Source organism: Rhinopithecus bieti, unplaced genomic scaffold (assembly GCF_001698545.2).
Source record: "Rhinopithecus bieti isolate Rb0 unplaced genomic scaffold, ASM169854v2 scaffold_62513, whole genome shotgun sequence".
Taxonomy (NCBI): domain Eukaryota; kingdom Metazoa; phylum Chordata; class Mammalia; order Primates; family Cercopithecidae; genus Rhinopithecus; species Rhinopithecus bieti.
In genome coordinates, this window is record NW_016823623.1 from 33,615 (window position 1) to 54,639 (window position 21,025).

At 46.4% G+C, this 21,025-nt stretch overlaps 1 protein-coding gene across 1 annotated transcript in view; it reads right to left on the bottom strand.

The window, feature by feature from the left end:
• Nucleotides 1-21,025, bottom strand: part of LOC108521712 (integrin alpha-9) — a 100,805-nt gene that overhangs the window by 9,400 nt on the left and 70,380 nt on the right. Inside the window, exon 9 of the mRNA XM_017861678.1 lies at nucleotides 14,739-14,858. Within this exon, the coding sequence (XP_017717167.1) occupies nucleotides 14,739-14,858 (120 nt within the window). The remainder of the gene's footprint in view (nucleotides 1-14,738; nucleotides 14,859-21,025) is intronic.

Below are 21,025 nucleotides of genomic sequence, written 5' to 3' on the forward strand. Positions count from 1 at the left end.
TTTTTTTAAGAGATAGTCTTAATGTACAGTGGAAAGTAAAGGATCCATTACCATTAATTCCGGTGGGGAAAAAAACAGGGACCTGACATTTCCCAAGCTTATTTGGCTTTTGATAAACCTAGTATCTTGAGAGATCTTGGCCATCTGTGGAATAATTTAATAACTACTGCTCTCACATGAGAGGCTGTTTAAAGCATCTGCAGGTCTGCATTCTACCTTGCTGTCATTTACATCTTTCTCTCAAACCTGTGGAATTTGTGTTGTCTGTGCACCACAGTCAGCAGCACATTCTCACCTAGAACGAGCGTTTCATCCTGACCCAGGATGGCAATTTCCTCTAGCTTAGTTCTGAAAAGACTCTGCCCTTTGATGTTGCATTAGGTCTTACAACTTTTCACATATGGTAAGACAAGTTTCTAGTTTTTCTCATAGTCATCACCACCAAACAGTTAAGCAATGTTTGTAGCCCAAAGCTTACCTTTCCTCCCATGCTCTGAGAGACTCGGCATTTCTCATCCTTGGCTCACTAACATTGGTGGGCTCATTGGTCAGACATTCCTCTCTGCATCTCCCCTTAAACATGGCTGACTGTATTGGGTGTACAAATACCCCAGCTCCCTCTCTCCTTGGGTGGAATAACCCTGAGGTGCATGTTCTACCAGTTTCCCCATGGAGCTTGCCTGCAGAGGTAACCAGCTTGATGACACATCTTTTATTGGCTTCCTTCTCCAACAGTTTTTCCTGAGATCACCTTCCAAATAAATGACTTGCCCTCAAATCATTGTTTCAATCCCCTTGAATAGAGGAAATGAAACAGACACACACACTTGACCTGGTGCTGGCGGGCCTGCCACACTGCAGGTTTGTGGTACCATGGTATCAACAGCTTGCAATTCCCAAGTCATATTTGAAAACCCTCAAGACTCTCTCTGCAGTCTGCTGCCAACAGTGCACGCACATACAAGACGTGTCATACACAAATCATGAAGCAAACCCAGCTGTCATGGGCACATCAAATGTCTTTGTTGTCTGTGTACTTGTCCTCAGGCTTCTTCACTATGAGCCAAACATCTACGGAAGCATCACAGCCACCCTGATGGTCACAAGCTCCCCCAGGAAGGGAAGGCAGGTGGAGCTCAGGAACTGTCTGTTGCCACCATCTTTCTACCTCCCTAAAGGGGGCTTACTGGCTAAGCCAAAGATGAGAACTGTCAAGGGAGCCACCGGGTATCTTCACCCACGTTGTCAAGGAGATCCTAAGCATTCACTGTGAGTGGAGCTGATAAGGTGGTGCAGTTTGAATGACTGGGAAAGAACAGAAGCTTTCTCAGAACAACTGGCAAGAGTCTTGTGTTCTGAGCTTCAATCCTCAAGGCCAGTTTTGTAAACAGACATTGAGTTCCTGGTGATTTCAGCCCTGAAGGTTTCTTCCCAGCATAAGACCACATTCATCAGAATGCCACGTTCTGACGCCCCCACACATATACTTTTCTCTCCTCAAACCTCTTCCACCTTCTCCTCTCTGCAAGAGATGTGGAAAAGTTGCTTGGCTAGAATTTTCTGGATAATTAAGAAAAAGTCATAGTTGTCATCCCCACAGCACACCCACAGAAGGCTAGAAAAACGGACCAAGACGGAATGGAAATCTAAGAAGCTACTGCCTGAAATGTCATTCTTTTGTGATAAAGAAGTGGTTGGCCAAGAAAACATGACCAGATGTGGCTGGTCACGTGCTATGAAGGAGAACGTAATCATGAAACTGTGGCTGGACGTAACAGGGAAATAAGATTCTCTAGCACATACCTTTGGCTGCTGATGTTGCAGTGTGTCAATAATCCCAGGTCACTCAGTTGTAATTCCAGAGAAGTCCTATTTCCCTGCCATGGCACTATCAAGCAGAATCTTTTTTTCTTTTTTTTTTCTTTTTTTTTGAGACGGAGTCTCGCTCTGTCACCCAGGCTGGAGTGCAGTGGCCAGATCTCAGCTCACTGCAAACTCCGCCTCCTGGGTTTACACCATTTTCCTGCCTCAGCCTCCCGAGTAGCTGGGACTACAGGTGCCCGCCACCTCGCCCGGCTAGTTTTTTTGTATATCAAGCAGAATCTTAATAGTTTGTCCCCTAATTATATCCTGCATTTGTCTTAGGGCTCCTTGAAGGCAGGCTTTGTGCTTTCAATCCCCAGCACTCAGCATCTCACCTGTCCTTGGTACCGGTGATAAATTGCAAAGGATGCCTCCACACCCTTTACCATGTGACTCTCCAGCTCTTCCCATCATGAGGTGGAATCTATTATTCCAGCCTTGATTCTCTGCTGAGACTAGCTTTGACAATTGGATGAGATGGAGGAGATGCTGTGTCTGTTACACACTTAGTCCCTAAGGGGCCTTGCACACTCCCAATTACTTTCTTAGAACCCTGCCCTACTTCCATACAAATGCCTATGTCTAGCCTGCTAAGAGACCAGTTTTTTTTGAAGCCCTCCCAGGCTAACCAACTCCCAGCTGCCTGCAGAGGCACATGTAAGTCCTGCTGAGCTCCAACTGCCCCACTGAGCTCAGTCCAAATTGCCAAGCCACAGAATTGTGACCCGCATAGATGGATATTGCTTTTAAGCCGCTGAATACTGGGGTGGTTTGTCATGTAGCATAAGTTAACTGGTAAAGACTCATTTTTTTTTTGCTGACTTAATGAATCAGACAGACAGCTGATAGGGCTCTAGATTTAAAGAGCATCAGTCAGTGTGTCTTGCTGAACTGGACTTTTCACTTTTTTTTTTTTTTTGAGACAGAGTCTCACTCTGTCACCCAGGCTGGAGTGCAATGGTGCCATCTCAGCTCACTGCAACCTCTGCCTCCTAGGTTCAAGTGATTCTCCTGCCTTAGCCTCTCGAGTAGCTGAGACTGCAGGTGTGTACCACCCTGCCCAGCTAATTTTTGTATTTTTAGTAGAGACAGGGTTTCATCTTGTTGGCCAGGCTGGTCTCAAACTCCTGACATCAAGTGATTCACCCACCTCGGCCTCCCAAAGCGCTGGGATTACAGGCATGAGCCACCACGCCCGGCCTGAACCAGACTTTTCTTGTTCATCTCTAAGAACAAAAGCTGGCTCACTTTCTCATAACTATGCTAGTGTAAGGATTTGATATAGACAGTGTGTAAACAATCTGGAAAGGATTTAGAGCACCTGAACTCACTCTTACACGTGGCTTTCATGTGCTCAAGTTTTTATGTATGCCATTCTTGCTAACAATAAGGTGAAGGCACTGTCATCTCTTGCAGGCACCCAGAAGCAAGCTTCTTTCTCTCAGTGGAGTGGTGTCAGCATCAGGCCTGAAAATCACCCCCACCCACCCATGACTGAAACAGCCTTGCAAGCTCTATGCCCCACTCTAACACTGCAGGGTCTCCAGTCCTGTTCCTAACACAGCCGATGCATAATTTCTTGGATGGGAGGTCAGAGTTACCACTGATGTATGTCTTCCTTTTTTTAAGAGTCCGAAGATCATATCTTAAAACATAATGCACTCTCATGGCTAGGGAGCTGTGGGTACAGTAGTGCAGGTGCTACACTGCATTTAAGGGGCTGGGAGATGGATACCACTCACATCACAGATATCAGACGTGTAAGTTTACTATAACTGTTTTCCAACAGATGGCAGTAGAGTGTCTTGTTCTCATAAAATCATGGTTTTCTGAATTTTTTCTGACAGATGGAAGTAAAGAGTCTTTAGAAAGGGGTGCTATTTACTATTACAGTTTGCACAAATGTGCCCTATAATCTAGTGGTGGCTCTGCCAAACTAATATTGTTTCTTTTTTTGGGGGGGGGGGACGGAATCTCCCTCTGTCATCAGGCTGGAGTGCAGTGGTGAGATCTGGGCTCACTGCTACCTCCGCCTCTGAGGTTCAAGTGATTCTCCTGCATCAGCCTCTCAAGTAGCTGGAATTACAGGCCTGCACCACCATGCTCAGCTAATTTTTGTATTTTAGTAGAGACAGGTTTCACCATGTTGGCCAGGCTGGTCTCAAGCTCCTGACCTCAGGTGATCCGCCTGCCTCAGCCTCCCAAAGTGCTGGGATTACAGGTGTGAGCCACCGCGCCCGGCCTGGGAAGGTCATTTTCTGGCTTTGAGCCATAGTGTCTTCGTCTCTGCCTAAGAGATCAATGGGATTCTCAGACCTCTTCCAACCCTGAAACATCATGACAGCTTTTTTTCTGTTTTCCCCCAAGTGAATTCAGGGCTCTAGCCTGTGGGCCACATAGCTCGGTACTCAGGACTTACACTAAGAGGGAACAAGGCTTTGTCCCGTCTCAATTTTCTCATCTCAAGATTGTTGAGAATGTTTTGAAAATTCATTTTCATTTTTAAAACTTTGTTATTTTTTTTTTTTTTTTTTTTTTTTTTTTTGAGACGGAGTCTCGCTCCTGTCCACCCAACTGGACTGCTGTGGCCGGATCTCAGCTCACTGCAAGCTCCGCCTCCGGGTTCCCGCCTTTCTCCTGGCCCAGCCTGCCGGGTGCTGGGACTACAGGCGCCGCCACCTCGCCGCTAGTTTTTTGTAGTTTTTAGTAGAGGACGGGGTTTTCACCGTGTTAGCCCAGGATGTCTCGATCTCCTGACCTCGTGATCCGCCGTCTCGGCCTCCCAAAGTGCTGGGATTACAGGCTTGAGCACCGCGGATCCGCCTAAATTTTAATTTTGAAAGAAACAAATAAAACAGAACTTAATAATATTTTAAATGATTATGAGGTCTTTGAATTCATAAAACACATGCAGTTATGTTCACTTATCTAACTTTTATAGTCTTTTGAACTATGGGATTTTAAGGTCAATTTTACCGCTGAGGAAAGTAGGCAAGGCTTGATGGAGTTGAACACGTAGCTCTCGATCAGATGTCTTGTAAGTGTCAGGACTAGGGACTAGGGACTTGGGAAGTAAGTTTAGGACTCTTAACTCATGTAACATAGCGACTGCCTGATTAGCTCATCAAGAACGGAAAAATATTCGTTCTCTAAAAATAAAAACTCAAAATAAGCAACCCATAAGAAGAAGTCACCGAAAGTAATTCGCGAGAACCAGAAAAAAGCATGTCATCTTCTAAATGCCCTAGAGGCACAGTATTATTCCCAGCAGTTCTCAATAAATGCAAGTCAGTAAATAAAGAACAGGTCTTCCCAGCTAACATTTTCTAATAGAATGTCAATTAGGAATGAGGAAGTGAAAAACGAAATTTAGCAAGGTTTTTGTCATCCCCTTGAGTAAAGATAATGACTTCAACTAAAGATAATGGCTAAAGATAAAATATAAAAACTAAAGACTAAAGATAAAGATAACACTAAAGATAGTGACTCTGAATTTGATGATCTAACAAGTACAAATGATCCCCAAATTGCCACACCTCAACTTAACAGTTTTTTGACTTTATGATGGGTTTATTGGGGTATTAAATGCATTTCGGACTTAAAATACTATAAGGAGCACCTGTAGTTCCTTTGCTTAAGAGATACATGGTCTAAATCTGTAACTCTTCATACACGTGCCAGGAAATGCACGAGCACCTTCAGCCTGCTATAGTACTTCATAGTTGGTCCTACCTATTCCATTACTGCCAGGACCCAAAGTCCCCCTATACTCGGGAAATTAGCACGTCCCAAGGTTAAGTGGGCCTCCTTCAGACATACGCACCTGCTCATGTGAGCATGCATGGGTGCCTTGGGGAAAGCTTTGAGAAGCACTGGGCAAATCTCTGTTTTTGTTGCCAGCTGAGCCCACCCCGAAGGTGCTGTGAAATGATTAACGATGGGCTAAGCTGGACGCCCAGCAGCCCCACACTCACTTCCAAGCCAATGGAGTCAATGTTTTTCTGCATTTTTTCTGGAAACTTCCAGCACTTGCTTCACCATTTGAGGGGCAAGGGGCTCAGTTAATTGTTCTGTCTGTAGCAGCAGAAACATAGAAACCCTAGAGGAGGTGATTCAAGCCAAGCTTTGCTTGGCTGGAGGCCGAAGGAGCAGTGTGCTTTCTGGTTTTTGTGTCTGCTGGTCCTGCAGCTCCAAAGAGCAGCTCCCTGAACCCTCCTAACAGACATACACAATTTTCTGACATAACCATGTATTCAAAAGCAGCCAGAAAACTCCTAGGGAAACAACAGATTGCCCCGAACAGCCCTACTTAGATGGGTGCTGCATGAGGCATGAGGCCTGACCGAGTTCTGGGGTGTCCACCCTGCAGCAGCAGCCTCTTCGTCCCCAGCCCCCTGCAGGGTGAGAGGGGCCAGTTGGACGATGCCATGGCATCTGGTCTCTTGGCGGATCCTACCCGCTCCCCGGCCTTTGGGCTGCTTCCTAGACAGTGATTCTGAGGACCTGGGACAAATTCCTTTTTTGGACTAACTCAAGACTTCATGTTTATAGTTCTTTTCAGTTACTTGACTATTTACATAGCATGTCTCTGTCTTGAGATGTCGACAGTGCAACATCAGCCCAATATTTACTCCCAAGCATAAACAAGCCCCCGCTGAATGTCATTGGCACATGGTTCTAATTGAGGCAGTGTGAAGGGGGTGTGTGCAAGCACAGGGGCATGTGTCTGTGCATTTTCTTTTTCTTTGGAGGAGAAGTGAGGACGCCCTCCCAGCCCAGTTTTTGCAGGGAAGGTGATAACCCAGCGGCCTCTGGAGGGGTTGCCAGACCTGACGCATTCTCTGAGACATTTCACAGATTGATATTCTAAGTGTTTCTGCCTTAGGTCAGAAGTAATGCTCTCAAATAAAAACCATGAGCCCAAAGCCAGTCCTAAAGCAGCAGGCTCTTGGAACAGCCCCAGCTGACACAGGGTTCGAAGCAGCCCTTTTCGGAGGGCTGGCAAACATATTCTGCAGCCTGCCTCTTTGCCACTTGAGCAAGTAGGTCCTGGGCCTCCTGGGAAGAGAGGGCCATAGGGCTGGCAAAGCAGTCTTACTTGCCTTTGCTCCAAGTCATCTCGGTTTCCAAAGGGTCAAATGGGAGAGACAGGGTCTTTGGCAGACAGCAGTGAGGGAGGATGTGGGTCTCTCTCTTTCACTGAGTGGTGGCCTGTATGTTTTGGCAAACTGGAAACAAACAAGGACAGAGCTGGGGAAGGGAGGAGGGTGTGAGGGAGGTGGAGAGAAAGACAGGGAGGGAAGAGCTTGGAGTCCTAAATAAGGGAAGGGGGGTGTCTTTCTTTGAAACACCCCATCATCTTCATTCTTTCCACAGAAACCAGGCTGGCTTATATAAGCTGAAGGTATTTCTTAAAGGTGCAAGTCACACATAAAGTTATTATCCCTCCTGCACCTCTGAACAATTTAACTTTCTCCTCCTCAACAGGCCTTTATGATTGTCTTGAAGAGGTGCCAGGCCCAGGCATCTTCCAACCCAGTCAGGAGCTGAAGGAAAGGAGAGGGGACTCATTTGGACTTTTCTTCCTTTAAAAGCGTTTCATATTTCAAAGTTTTCTTCCCGCATGGTGGTTTGGCTGGCTACTGTAATCCTCGCACATAAAGTTTAAATTATGGCTCCCAGTGTCTGCTAACATCTCAGCTTTGGGAAAGCTGATTAGGATCCATTTCAGAATTTGAAGAGCAGTCTGGTTAGCTTGGGGCCCTCATTGTGGATTTTGTGTCAGAGCCAGGGCCTGCTGCCGCCAAGTGTGAGAGGATGCCAGAGATGCCAGCGGATGGGCTTTCTCGAAGGCCGCCGGGGAGCTGCGCAGGGTCAGAGGCAGATGAGGGGCTGGGATGGCTGAGTGCATCAGCAGGGAGCCTGGAGCTCAGCTCTGAAAAAGGCACTTGCTGATCCTGTAAGGGCTTTCTGTCTTAGGTAAACAGTTAGGGCACCACAATGTATGTGTAGGTGGGGCCAGGGATTGTTAGCACAGGCCAAGTCCTGCTCACCTTCAGGGCTTTGCTGAAGCTGATTTTCCTACAAGTCTTCAAGACTAGGTGAGGACTCTGTTGTTGAGGCCAGGCACAGTGGCTCATGCCTGTAATCCCAGTACTTTGGGAGGTCAAGGTAGATGGATCCCTTGAGGCCAGGAGCTCAAGATTAGCCTGGTCAATATGGCAAAACCCCGTCTCTACTAAAAATACAAAAATTAGCCAGTCATGGTGGCGCACACCTATAATCTGAGCTACACAAGAGGCTGAGGCAGGAGAATGGCTTGAACCTGGGAGGCGGAGGTTGCAGTGAGCCAAGATTGCACCACTGCACTCCAGCCTGGGTGACAGAGTGAGACTCTGTCTCAAAAAAAAAAAAAAAAAAGGAAAAGACTAGGTGAGGGCTGTTGCTTCTCTGTCTTTGTCCCTTTACCTAGGGCCTGCCACCTAGTAGGGACCTACTACTCTTAGCCTAGTGAAGGTACTAGCCATCTTGCGAGCATAAAGCATGTAGACCCACAGGCCTGTGTGGTGCTTTGCATGTGGCGGCATGGCCAGCTGTTCCGCTCAGCTTTCAGTACCATGTCATGATTCACGTTTATGCAACACTTTTGGGAACAACCACTTTTGGCTCAGGAGCTCAAGGCAGCAGCAAGTGACCATCGGTGGCAATGCCAAGAGCTACTCTAGAAGGACATTCAAGAGCCACAGTTCTGTAAAGGGAAGAGGACTTCAACACTGTCTCCACCAACCACTGTCTTCAAAGGCCCTTAGTGAAGTGGGTAACCTGTCAGCAGTGGCAGCTGGGTAACACTCAGTGGCTTTCCCCTTGAAAGGAATGGAGGAAGTTACATATGGAATACGGCAATAAGCCCGAAACATTAAGACCTCCCATATAAGTCAAATATGAGGCTGGAGTTTAGGCCATCAATCAACAGGTCTTTGGGTTACTGCACCATACTGTCAGTGTGATACCAAATCACTATTCACTATACATAGTGTATCATTCTTAGGTTGTAGACATGGGAATCAGAGTTGACAAGAGGTCTGCCATTGAAGTTCTAGAAATACATAGGTCTTTAAAATAATCCTACATTTCAATTGCCCTTTTAACCTCGTATAAAGTCATCACTTAGTTAGCCTTTTAAGGAAAGAAACAATTTTTCCCTAAAGAAATCCCCTCCACCAAGCCCCTTATCACATTACAACATTGCCTGAACAGACTGCACACTGTGACATAAATGCTGCACCAAGATTTTCTATTTGCCTCCTCTTCCCTAAAGGAGTTCCATTGTGATTTTATCTATGCCACTATGGGAGAGAGACGAGTTTTCATCTACTTTAAAATAGAACAAAACTTCTAGTTAGGCAAATTTTCATTTGTCATAGTGACTTTTAAGCACTCTAGGAGGCTGAGGCAGGTGGATTGCTTGAGGCCTGGAGTTCGAGACCAGCCTGGCCAACATGGTGAAACCCCGTCTCTACAAAAAATACAAAACTTAGCCAGGTGTGGTGGCGGGCACCTGTAATCCCAGCTATGCAGGACACTGAGGTAGGAGAATCTCTTGAACCCAAGAGGTGGAGGTTGCAGTGAGTCGAGATCGCACTACTGCACTCCAGCCTGAGTGACAGAGTGAGATTCTGCCTTGTCAAAAAAAAAAAAAAAAAAAGATAAAGATTTTGCCCATATTTCGAACACTATGTGCATGACAGATAAAAGATAGCCACCAAGCCTTTGCCACTCCTCCCACTGAGAAGCAGTGTCTATTTCCCCTCCCATGAACCTGAGCTGGCATATGACTACTTTCACCAACAAAGTAAATGATGCTATGCCAGCTGTGGGCTAGCATTTAAGAGAACTGGCAGCTGTCACTGTGCTCTCTTGCAGCCTAAGCCACCACATAAAAAGTCAGACCATCTGCTGGAAGAACCACATGGAGAGGCCCTGAGTCGACATGGAGAGGGAGAAGGACTTGACTGAATTCAGCCTTCCAGCTGTCCCTACCAAGGTGCCAGGCATGAGAGTGACGCTGTCTTGGACTCTGAAGACCAGCTCAGCCAGCAGGTAAATGCCACTAAGTGACCTCACTCAGTGTCATATGGGGAGGAAGAATCGCCCAGCCAAACCCTTCCTGGATCCCTGACCCAGAAATGTGTCAGATGTAATGGTTGTTTAAAGCCACTCAGTTTGGGGGCAGTTTGTGGGACCAGGAATCAGAGGTGGCTGATCATTTTGCATCTGTGGCTAGCAGTCCTTGAGATGTAAGTTTGGAGGGGCTAGAGGCAACCATCTTCCTACGGTGTGTAGGGAAACATACAGAAAGCTGGTCTGCGGTGGGAGGAGAACGATGTGGATGTGTAGCCAAGTAGAGAAAAGGGGCTTCCTTCTGCTGTCCTTCCTTCTGCTGGGCGGGGGCGACAGGGAGTGAGGCAAGCCCAGCCTTGTCTCCTAGCCTCCTCTAAGCACCACTCACTCAGAAAGCCCAATACCAAGCTCCTCCTCTTCCCAAACTAATTCGAATCTTGCCTTCCCTACCCTGATTAAGGCCATCCATCCTTTGTCTGAACTTATCTCAAGGAGATACAGCTATTCTTTTTTTCTCCCTGACCTCTCAAGTCCAACTGGTCAGCAAACCCTGCCTGTCCTACCTTGACCCATGGCAATGGCCCTGCTCTCGTCCCCGCACTGTCCCCAGATCTCTCTTTCCTTTTAGAGACAGGGTCTTGCTCTACCACCTGGTGCAGTGGTATGATCATAGCTCACTCTAACCTCAAATTCTTAGGTTTAAGCAATCCTCCGGCCTTGGCCTCCCAAAGCTCTGGGATTACAGGCATGAGCCACTGCACCCAGCCCCAGATCTCTCTCTCCACACAGATCTGGTCATGCTACCATTCTGCTCACAGACCTCCCATGCTCCGCCTTTGCCCTGGTTAGTGGTGGCCTTCACAACTGTGGCAGACGGTCTTGCTGCAGGTCAGTGACTGCCCTCCAGTGACAAGCTTTACAAGCTGCTCCGCACAAACCCTGTTTATTTTCCCACCTCTTCCTTCCCTCTGGATGGAACCTTCATCTACCCTTCTCTGCCTGGAAAACTCAAACCACACTCAAGGTCAGACTCGAATAACACCTCATTTATGAACTGTCCTCTGGCTTCTGTGTGCTAAGCACAGTGCTAAACATTTTCCCTGCATAACCTCTACATACCGAACTGGAGGTGGTGGTCTCCTTTTTACAGAGGAAGAAACTGAGGGTCACAGAAGGTAAGCAACCCCCTTAAGGCCTCATGTCAGGCAAGTGAGAGAGTCAGGATTGCTGCCCACAGCTGTCAGCCTGAAAGCTGCTCTCATCTACCACACTGTTCTCTGTGACCTTTTTTTTTTTTTGAGACGGAGTCTCGCACTGTTACCCGGGCTGGAGTGCAGTGGCACCATCTCGGCTCACTGCAAGCTCCGCCTCCCGGGTTCCCACCATTCTCCCGCCTCAGCCTCCCGAGTAGCTGGAACTACAGGCACCTGCCACCTGGCCCGGCTAGTTTTTTGTATGTTTTAGTAGAGACGGGGTTTCACCGTGTTAGCCAGGATGGTCTCGATCTCCTGACATCATGATCCGCCCGCCTTGGCCTCCCAAAGTGCTGGGATTACAGGCGTGAGCCACCGCGCCCGGCCTCTCTGTGACCTTTTAATCCTCCCCCCTCCTTGGGGGCAACGGAAGGGGACTCATGGCGCCTTCTTCTCAGTTTCCAGAGCAGTTACTGTGCAGCACTCACCACCCTCCATTATGCCTGCAGGTCTACTGTTAGGTGGTGAGGTGGTCAAGGGCAGGGAAGGGCACAGTTATTGCTGCATCCCAGTGCCTAGTCCAGGCAAAGCAAGGACTGGGGCAAAGCAAACGTTCGAGAAATGTGAGCTGAAATGAGATACTGCTCTGGGTTGACTAGCAAAGCCGTTTTGACCCAGGTGACCTCATTCAACAGCCTCCTCAAAGTTTTCTTGCCACCCGTTAGTTACGGCAAGCCCTGGTCTGGGCACACAGTGTGTCCCTGGCGGCCGTGACTGCCCTCTCCCTCCCAGTCTGTGGCAGAGGGCAGAGTGTGCCTTCTCAGATCCTGGCTCTTTGGATCCCACAGCTGGGTGACCTCAGGGTTCTGCCCACCCATGACAGCATCTCCTGCAACCATGCTTTCTTTAAACAAACACAGCAAAAGCAAGGCAAAGCAGGTGGCGGGCTGGAGGAGGCAGGGGTTGTGCAGAGGAGACGGGACACCCCTGAGGGGCAGAGCCAGTTGGGGTGGCCTGAAGGAGGGCATGCAGGGCACAGGGGGAAGTGGGGCTCGGCCACAACACTCCCTGCTCTGTGCCCTGTCTGGTTCCACACACCCAGCCATAAAGGACACAGCTTCTCTCATTTTAAGAGCCCATATAAAGGCAGAAGGAAGTCTCACACACACATACACACACGCACACCCACACCCACACACACTCAGCACCAAAACCCTCAATCAGCAAGAAACCTCGTCTTTTCAGATCGCAAACACTGAGCAGGCTTTGTTCTCCACCCACAGACCAGAGGCTGTCTCAGCAGGAAGGAGTTGGAGCTGGAGAAAAGGGAGAATTAAGAATCTATCTGGCAATGTGGATTAAATAAACAACAAATTGGCAGATTGTTTTTAAAAGGCAACATCCATTATCGGCAAACAGACATTTCTGACACACTGCTTGTGGGAGGGTGAATCAGCATGACCTTTCTAGAGGGCAATTTGCAATAGTAATAAAAGGCTTAGGCCAGGCACAGTGGCTCACACCTGTAATCTCAGCACTTTGGGAGGCTGAGGCGGGAGGATCACCTGAGGTCATGAGTTCAAGACCAGCCTGGCCAACATGGCAAAATCCCATCTCTGCTGAAAATACAAAAAAAAAAAAAAAAAAAAAAAAAACGGGGGGGGGGGACAGGCACCTGTAATCCCAGCTATTCAGGAGGCTGAGGCAGGAGACTCGCTTGAACCCAGGAGGCGGAGGTTGCAGTGAACTGAGATCACTCCACTGCACTCCAGCGTGGGCGACGAGAGTAAAACTCCATCTCAAAATAAATTAATAAATAAAATTTTAAAAAGGCTTAAAATACGCATTCCTTTTGATGGTGATTCTATTTCTAGGCTTTCATCCTAACGACATAATGAAAGAGTTGTGCAATTGGCTCTAAGGATATTTAATATGGTGCTGTTAAAAGAAGTGTAAAACCAGGAGCAACCTAAATTCCAGTATCAGGGACTGGATGAGTAGACTGCAGACACTCTACAGCTTTAAGATGTGCTGGAAACGTGCTTTGAACAATATGGAAAGATGTTCGCAGTACTGTCTTCAGGGAAAAATAGGAATATGTTTTTCCCAGATTAATAAATCAAATCCAGGCCAGGTGTGTTGGTTCACGCCTGTAATCCCAGCTTTGGGAGGCTGAGGTAGGAGGATAGCTGGAGGCCAGGAGTTCAGGACCAGTATGAGAAACATAGTGAGACCCTATGTTTATAAAAAATAAAAAAATGAGCCAGGCTTGGTGCATGCCTGTAGTCCCAGCTACTTGGGGAGCTGAGCAGGAAAATGGCTTGAGCCCAGGAGTTAGAGGCTGCAGTGAGCTATGACTGTGCCACTGTCTTCCAGCCTGGGTGACAGAACAAGACCCCACACTTTAAAAAAATGGAACCCATTGCTTTTAAATTTAGAAGTACTTCACCTGAAAATATGTTGAATATATTACTGTGAAATTTAACTAATACACTATTCAAAAATAAGTTGATGCTATGAGAATGCCTGGCCTATATCTATATATGCGGAGAAAAAGGTCAAAATGAGACAACGCTACGCTCATCACGGTTATTTCTGGGATGTGATCTCCTGGTGTTTTAAGGGTTTTTTTGGTAATTGATATGTTATCATGTTTGGTCAATAAATATATATATTTTTTTGTAATCCCAAATAAATTAGTTGTTTTATTTTAAAATATCCATCTATAATACTCTAAGAGGCTGTTTTCACCTACATCTGAAACTTGGAATTCTAGAGAAGTATGGACTTTGGTGTCAGGAAGTTGCAGTTATAGTCCCTGGTGCTGTTTTGGAGCTGAGGACATAGTGGAAACAAGGAAGAGACAGACCTTCATCAGCTAAAGCCTCTGATACCATTACTGATGAATAGAGAGGCTCTGAAGGAAAAGGACTCCGGGTCTCTGAAAGTAGAGTGTGAGGCAAACAAATCATCCTAGACATGAGGATGAGGACACCCCTTTCTCCTTGAGAGAGTGATGCTCGAGGCAGGACAGGTCTGCACCCTGGGCCACCTCCAGATGAGCCACCATGAGGTTGGGAGAAGTTATGATGAAGCTACTCTGGATTGTAACCCATCTCAGTTACTCAAGTTTTCTGGTCAGAAATCTTCCTCTTATTCCTTAGAGGAAAAGAAGGAAGAATTGCCTTCTGATCTTTCTTCAAGCAAATGGTAAATCTCCCTCTCCTGGCAGTTGCTCCCCAGGCTTCTGTTTTGGAGTTAGGTTCTCACCATCCTATGTTAGGACTCTAAGGGACGGTAAGAGAAGACTTACTGACGGTAAGTCTTACTCTAAGGGACGGTAAGAGAAGACGGTACTGAGACTTTTGCCCTCCCTCTGAAGTGCTCCAAATCCTTAGTTGTGAATGGCCTCAAGGGGAGCCAAGATTCTACTCCCTGCCTGAAGCGTCAATGTCCTTCGCTGTACCAGTGCCATGAAGGAAGGTCTAACAGGATACTCCTTCCTCCCTGGAAAGGCAGGAGAGCTGGGCATCCATGGGTGGGGACAATCGCCAGACTCACCTTCCAGAGCAACACAGCCAGCAGCAGGAAGATGAGGATTCCCACCAACAAACTGATGGCGATGATCCAGCCCACGACGTAGCCACGGGGCTCCAGATTGTGCAGGGCCTCGAAGACCACCTAGGAGGCAACACAACAGTGAAAACATTTCCTTTATTTTTTTGAGGCAGAGTCTTGCTCTGTCACCCAGGCTGGAGTGCAATGGCGCAATCTCGGCTCACTGCAACCTCTGCCTCCCGGGTTCAAGCGATTCTCCTGCCTCAGCCTCCCAAGTAGCTGGGATTACAGGTGCCTCGCTAATGTTTTGTATTTTTAGTAGAGACAGGGTTTCACCATGTTGGCTAGGCTGGTCTCGAACTCTTGACCTCAGGTGATCCACCCACCTCAGCCTCCCAAAGTTTTGGGATTACAGGCGTGAGCCACTGCACCGGCTGAAAACGTTTCCTAAACAGAAGTGCACAGAGCATGATGGAGCCCAGCCTGGGCTTGACATTTGGAGAGAACTACAGAGAAGTATCCAGACCACTGTTACTAATAAATAAATACATAAGCTCTGCTGAACGTTTTTCTGGTTGCAAACTGATGGATTTTTCACTGGCATCTGAAAAGGCACTTGAAATCCAAGCCCTAGGTCTTGAAAGGGTTGTAATGACAACAACCCTGATTTAAATATCATGAAGTGAACAAAAGTGTTCTGAAAAACTTAGAGGACACACTATGTCCTTGATTCAGAACAGATAACAACAATGTACCTTTTGTTTTAGCTTTGAAACAAAAAACACGCGAGTGCTCTGCATGTAAGGCAGCTCTTCTTTCCAAGTGTTCAGCTCAATGTGTCACTTACAGGAATTAGTGGATTAATGCTAGTTTCCCCAGTAGACTGTGGACCCCACAAGGGGTGGGACACAGTCTGTCTTGGGTCTCATGGTAGGGCCTAGCACATTGGAGAAACTCATTCAAGAGGCTGTACCGTGGTTTCCCATGGGAGCCATAGCAATTGGAGCCCATGTCCCAATGAGGCAAGCTTTCCCAACTTTTCCTGAAACTCAGTGGTGTGCTGGAGCTGGCTCATATTAGCTCATGAGAGGCAACTGTGCATCTCTTCCTAACTCTGTACCTAGTGACATTGCAATGGCAGTTTGAAATGGGCTATGGTGGGAGTATTTGGCAAACAAATCAGGGCACCCCTACCCTCCTGCCAGAGAACTGATTGTTAAACATGTATCAGTGCTCACCTCTGATTGTCCCCTTCGGCTCTGCTTTAGCCCCACTGGTCACAGTGGAGTCTGGTTTTGCAGAATGACTGGGCACAATACTGATGCCTAGCACTGCTTATTTAACCATTTTAGGGCCTGGCTCCCACCCCTCTCTAAATTTATTGAATACTGTCTGTGTCAGTTCTGTGCTTTTTTTGCAATCTCTTGTCTAAGTCATACAACAGCCCTATGAGGTCTTCAACACCCATTTTACAGAGGGGGACATGGAGGTCCAAAAAGGATATTTGCTCTAGACTGTGTAGTTCAAATGCACAGTCACGATTTGAACCCAGCTCTTAGCCAACCCCAAACCCCCAAATCTGAGCTTGTCATCACCACACCAGAGTGCCTGATTGACAGTGGCCTTCTTTATAGGCTACCTGTCAACTGAATGAATTACTTACTGGCTCTTCCCTGGTGATAAGGAAAGAAAATGAGACCACCTCTACCTCACTGCCTCCATTCCCACAGCTGGGGTAGGAGAGAGTGTGTGTGCGCCAGGGGGATGGGGCAAATGGACACACAGGCTGCCTCCGTTTTCTCATCTGCAAGACAGGAGCAGAACAGTACCTTGCCAGAGATTGAAAAGGGGTAATGCACACAGAGCCCCCAGCATAGCATCTGTCACAGAGCCTGCCCTTGACAAATGGAGTGTTCCTGTTAGCATCACTGTCATTGCTTGTAGGGAGTTTTTTGAGGTTGTGCATGGCTGGCTACTTTTTAGTTTTTATTTTATTTTTTGAGACAGAGTTTCCCTCTGTCGCCCAGGATGGAGTGCAGTGGCGCAATCTCAGCTCATTGCAACCTCTGCATCCTGGGTTCAAGCGATTCTTGTGCCTCAGCCTCCCAAAGTTCTGGCATGAGCCACCACTCCCAGCTCTTTTTACTTTTTAAAAATTACTTACTGAAGTTGAATATACATAGAGAAAAGTATAGGTATCCTAAGTGTACAGCTCGCTGAATTTTCACATACCAAATGCTAAATGCATGTGTGTAACCAGCACCCAGATCAAGAAACAGAAGGTGACCAGCTCCCTAGAAGCTACCTTCCCCCTTCCTTCCAGTCCCCACCCCCACCAAGGATGTCTAACAGCTTGGATTAGCATCACTTGCTTTTTTGGGACCTTGCTATAAATGGAATGACACTGTATGAACTACAGTACCTAGTTTCTTTTCTTTTCTCTTTTTTTTTTTTGAGACGGAGTCTTGCTCCATTGCTCAGGCTGGAGTGCAGTGGCGCAATCTCGACTCACTGCAACCTCTGCCTCCTGGGTTCAAGCAATTCTCCTGTCTCAGCCTCCCAAGTAGCTGAGATTACAGGTGCCTGCCACCACACTTGGCTGATTTTTGTATTTTTCATAGAGACAGGGTTTCACCATGTTAGCCTGGCTGGTCTCGAACTCCTGGCCTCAGATGATCCACCTGCTTCAGCCTCCCAAAGTGCTGGGATTACAGGCATGTATCTGGTTTCTTTCTCTCACTGTTATGTTTGGGAAATTGCTCCAGGCTGTGGCATGTCCACTCTCACTGCTGTATAGTATTCCTCTGTGTGGACATGCCACTATTTATTCATGTTATTATTGATGAGCACATGGAGGTTGTTTCCAGCTTGGGGCTTTTAAAAAGAGCAATTTTCAGACAGTAGGCAATTCTCAGGAAAGAATATTTATGGGTAGAAGGTGTGGGACAGAGTGAGCTCTGAAGTTTGTCATCCTAAATCCACTATTTTCTATGTAGTTCAAACGAGCAGCTCTTATCTTTAAAGGAGACAGATTCATGTCTTTGGGTTCCTGCCCCTAAAAAGCTGTGGATCAAATCACCTCCTGCATTCAGAATCTCTCATGGTGTCTTGTACAGATGAACTGTGAGGAACTGTTAGGAAAGATGCAGAGGGAGGAGTGCTGGCTTTAATCTGGTCCCGGTGCAACCGTAGGCAATCAACTTTCTCTTCCTCTCTGAAATGGGGGTCTGATAGGGAAATGTGGCAGTTCTGTGAAAGCACCTGGGTGTGAGAAAAGTTTGCTAAACCTTATTGTTGATTATGAATCAGACTGAAACACTGAGCTCAGTGGGGTTAGCTGTAAAGCCCAGCACCCTGTGCTAACCCAGATGACTTCTTAGGGACACTGATGTCTGCATACCAGCAAAGCCACGTTGGAGGTCTGGTTTTGTGGACACAGAGGTTAAAGTAGCAGCTACAGTTTAGTCTGGCAAGTTCCACAAGAATGCCCTGTCACTTCCCCGGAATGTGGGCTTCATCTCTTATTATTTTAAGGGATGCTGTCCATCCCCTTGGATGCATGTTCCATGCTTTGGCAGAGCCTGTTCTCTCACATCACAACTCTCAAACTCATCTGTGAGTGATGAGCTGAGTGTCCTGCAGCTCTAGGAAGTCATATCTTAGATTAAAAAATAAAACTCCAAGGAAGGAACAGCAACATGGACGACATGGAGAGGCAAGAAGCACTGATGATCAGGTCCCGTCGTCACCACCAATGAGCCAGATGATCCTGGTTAAGCCTCTACACCTTTCTAAACAACTTTTCTCTCCATCCTCTTGTTTCCATCCCAGGTACTTCCTGGCTCACATCTTGTCTTCTCTCACCAGCACTATCACAGGAGGCTCGGAAAGGCCTCCTTCCTGTTAGAGTTGTTTTTCTAAGGCACAGGTCTCACCACGTCACTTTTTGGTTTACAGTGTCCATGATTTTCCTTCAGGCTGAGCATCTAATTCAGGACACCAGGGCCTTCATACTCTGGTCTCCTTCCTGCCTTTCCAGCTGCTCCCAGGGCACATATTTACATTCTAGCCAGGTAGAGGCCTCTCCTCTGTGAGACTGGTGGTCCCCAGCCTCTCTGCAGGCTGCTCTTGCCTCCTGGAATGCCCTTCCATCCTTGTCCATCTGACAAGCTCATTATTGCTCATCTAAAAATCTTCATACTTGACCAGCCTGGCCAACATGGTGAAACCTCGTCTCTACTAAAAATACAAAAATCAGCCAGGAGTGATGGCATACGTCTGTAGTCCTAGCTACTTGGGAGGCTGAGGCAGGAGAATCGCGTGAATCCAGGAGGTGGAGGTTGCAGTGAGTCAAGATGGTGCCACTGCTCTCCAGCCTGAGTGAAAGAGCAAGACTCTGTCTTAAAAAAATAAAAAATTAAAATAAAAATGTTCATACCCTTTGATCCATTAATTCTGTACTTGAAAACTTTACTCAAAGGAAAGAAATACAAAGTATGGAAAAAGTTTTATGCTCAAAGATGTTCACTGCAGAATTATTTATATTGGTGCTGAATTAGCAATATCCTAAGTGTCTAACATCAGGGCAATAGATAAATAAACTATGGTCAATCACAAAATAGAATATCATAGAACTATTAAAAATGATGACAGTAAAGCTGGCTGTCAAAGCATAATTTTCAAAAAGTTAAAAACATGATTCTCATACAAATATATAGTGAATACATGGCAAAGATTTATTTACGTTGTTATTGAGGAAGTCAGCAGGGTGGCAACACTAGTTTTAAAAAGACCAGAAAAAAATGTGTAGTCACAGGAAAAAAATTACTGAAATCAGATTACTAAATCAAGTACAAAACTGGCTAATATCCTACAAGGCAGTAAACTCTAACCTTTGGGATATTTTCAGTCAAACAGAAATCATTTTTGTCTTTACTGGCAAGAGTCATTTATAAATTATCAGCCTTCTATAAGTTAATATGTAACTTCACAGAATTTGGGCCCTGGAGGGTTAGGCAGGCCTGCGGACCAGTGCTTCTCAAATTTTATTGTGTGTAAGAATCACAGGAGGAACTCTGTTAAAATGTAGATTCTGAATTAGAGTCTAGAGTGGGGCCTGAGAGCCTAGATTTCAAATAATCTCCCCTATGATGCTGATGCTGCTGGTCCGTGGACCACACTTTGAGTAGAAAGGGGTGAGGGGATGCTCTAGTATGACACTGAAAGGATACGTAATCATTTTTTTACCTGATTGCCAAATTTTAGAGACTTTTGAAAACATAGTAATAATGTGGGAAAATGATGTTTATTATGTTAATTTAAAAAATAAGAAGATGCTGGCTCATGCCTATAATCCCAGCACTCTGGGAGGCCAGGGTGGGAGGGTTGCTTGAGCCTAGGAATTCAAGATGAGCCTGGGTAACATAGTGAGACCCTATCTCTACAAAAACACAGAAATTAGCTGACCATGGTGGCGTGCACCTGTCATCCCAGCTACTTGGGAGGCTGAGGCAGGAAGATCATTTGAGCATGCGATATCGAGGCTGCAGAGAGTCGTAAGTGTGCCACTGCACTCCAGCCTGGGTGACAGAGCAAGACCTGGTCTAAACTAAACTAAACTAAACAAATAAAATAAAATAAATAGGTTGGGTGTGGTGGATCACACCTGTAATTCCAGCACTTTGGGAGGCCAAGGAGGGTGGATCACTTGAGGCCAGGAGTTCAAGCCAGCCTGGCCAACATGGTGAAACCCCCATCTCTACAAAATATACAAAAATTAGCCATGTGTGGTGGCGCATGCCCATAATCCCAGCTTCTTGGGAGGCTGAGGCAGAGAATCACTTGAATCTAGGAGGTGAAGGCTGCAGTGAGCTGAGATTGTGCCACTGCACTCCAGCCTGAGCGACACAGTGAGACTGTTTGAAAAAAAAAATTAAAAAATAAAAAATGAGAAGATTATCTAAAACATAGAAGACTTCGGCTTTGCAGAAATATAGTAGGAATTTTTAAAGTAAATAGATGTGTTTTGATATTATGAATATTATTTCTCTTTTCTACTTTTTACTATTTTTTAAATTGAGCATTTTAAAGGCAAGTAAAACCATTTTATTTTTTTAAAGGACAGACTCTGCTCCAATATCTCCTTTCCCAAGAAGTCTGCCTTGCTCCCCATCTTCAGGGGAATTAATCATTCTCTGAGCTCTTGGAAACATAGTAATTTTCAACCTACTGTAGCATCCCAATGCATATAAGTGGAGCTTCTTAGGTAGGCAGCTAGAACCCAGCTTACT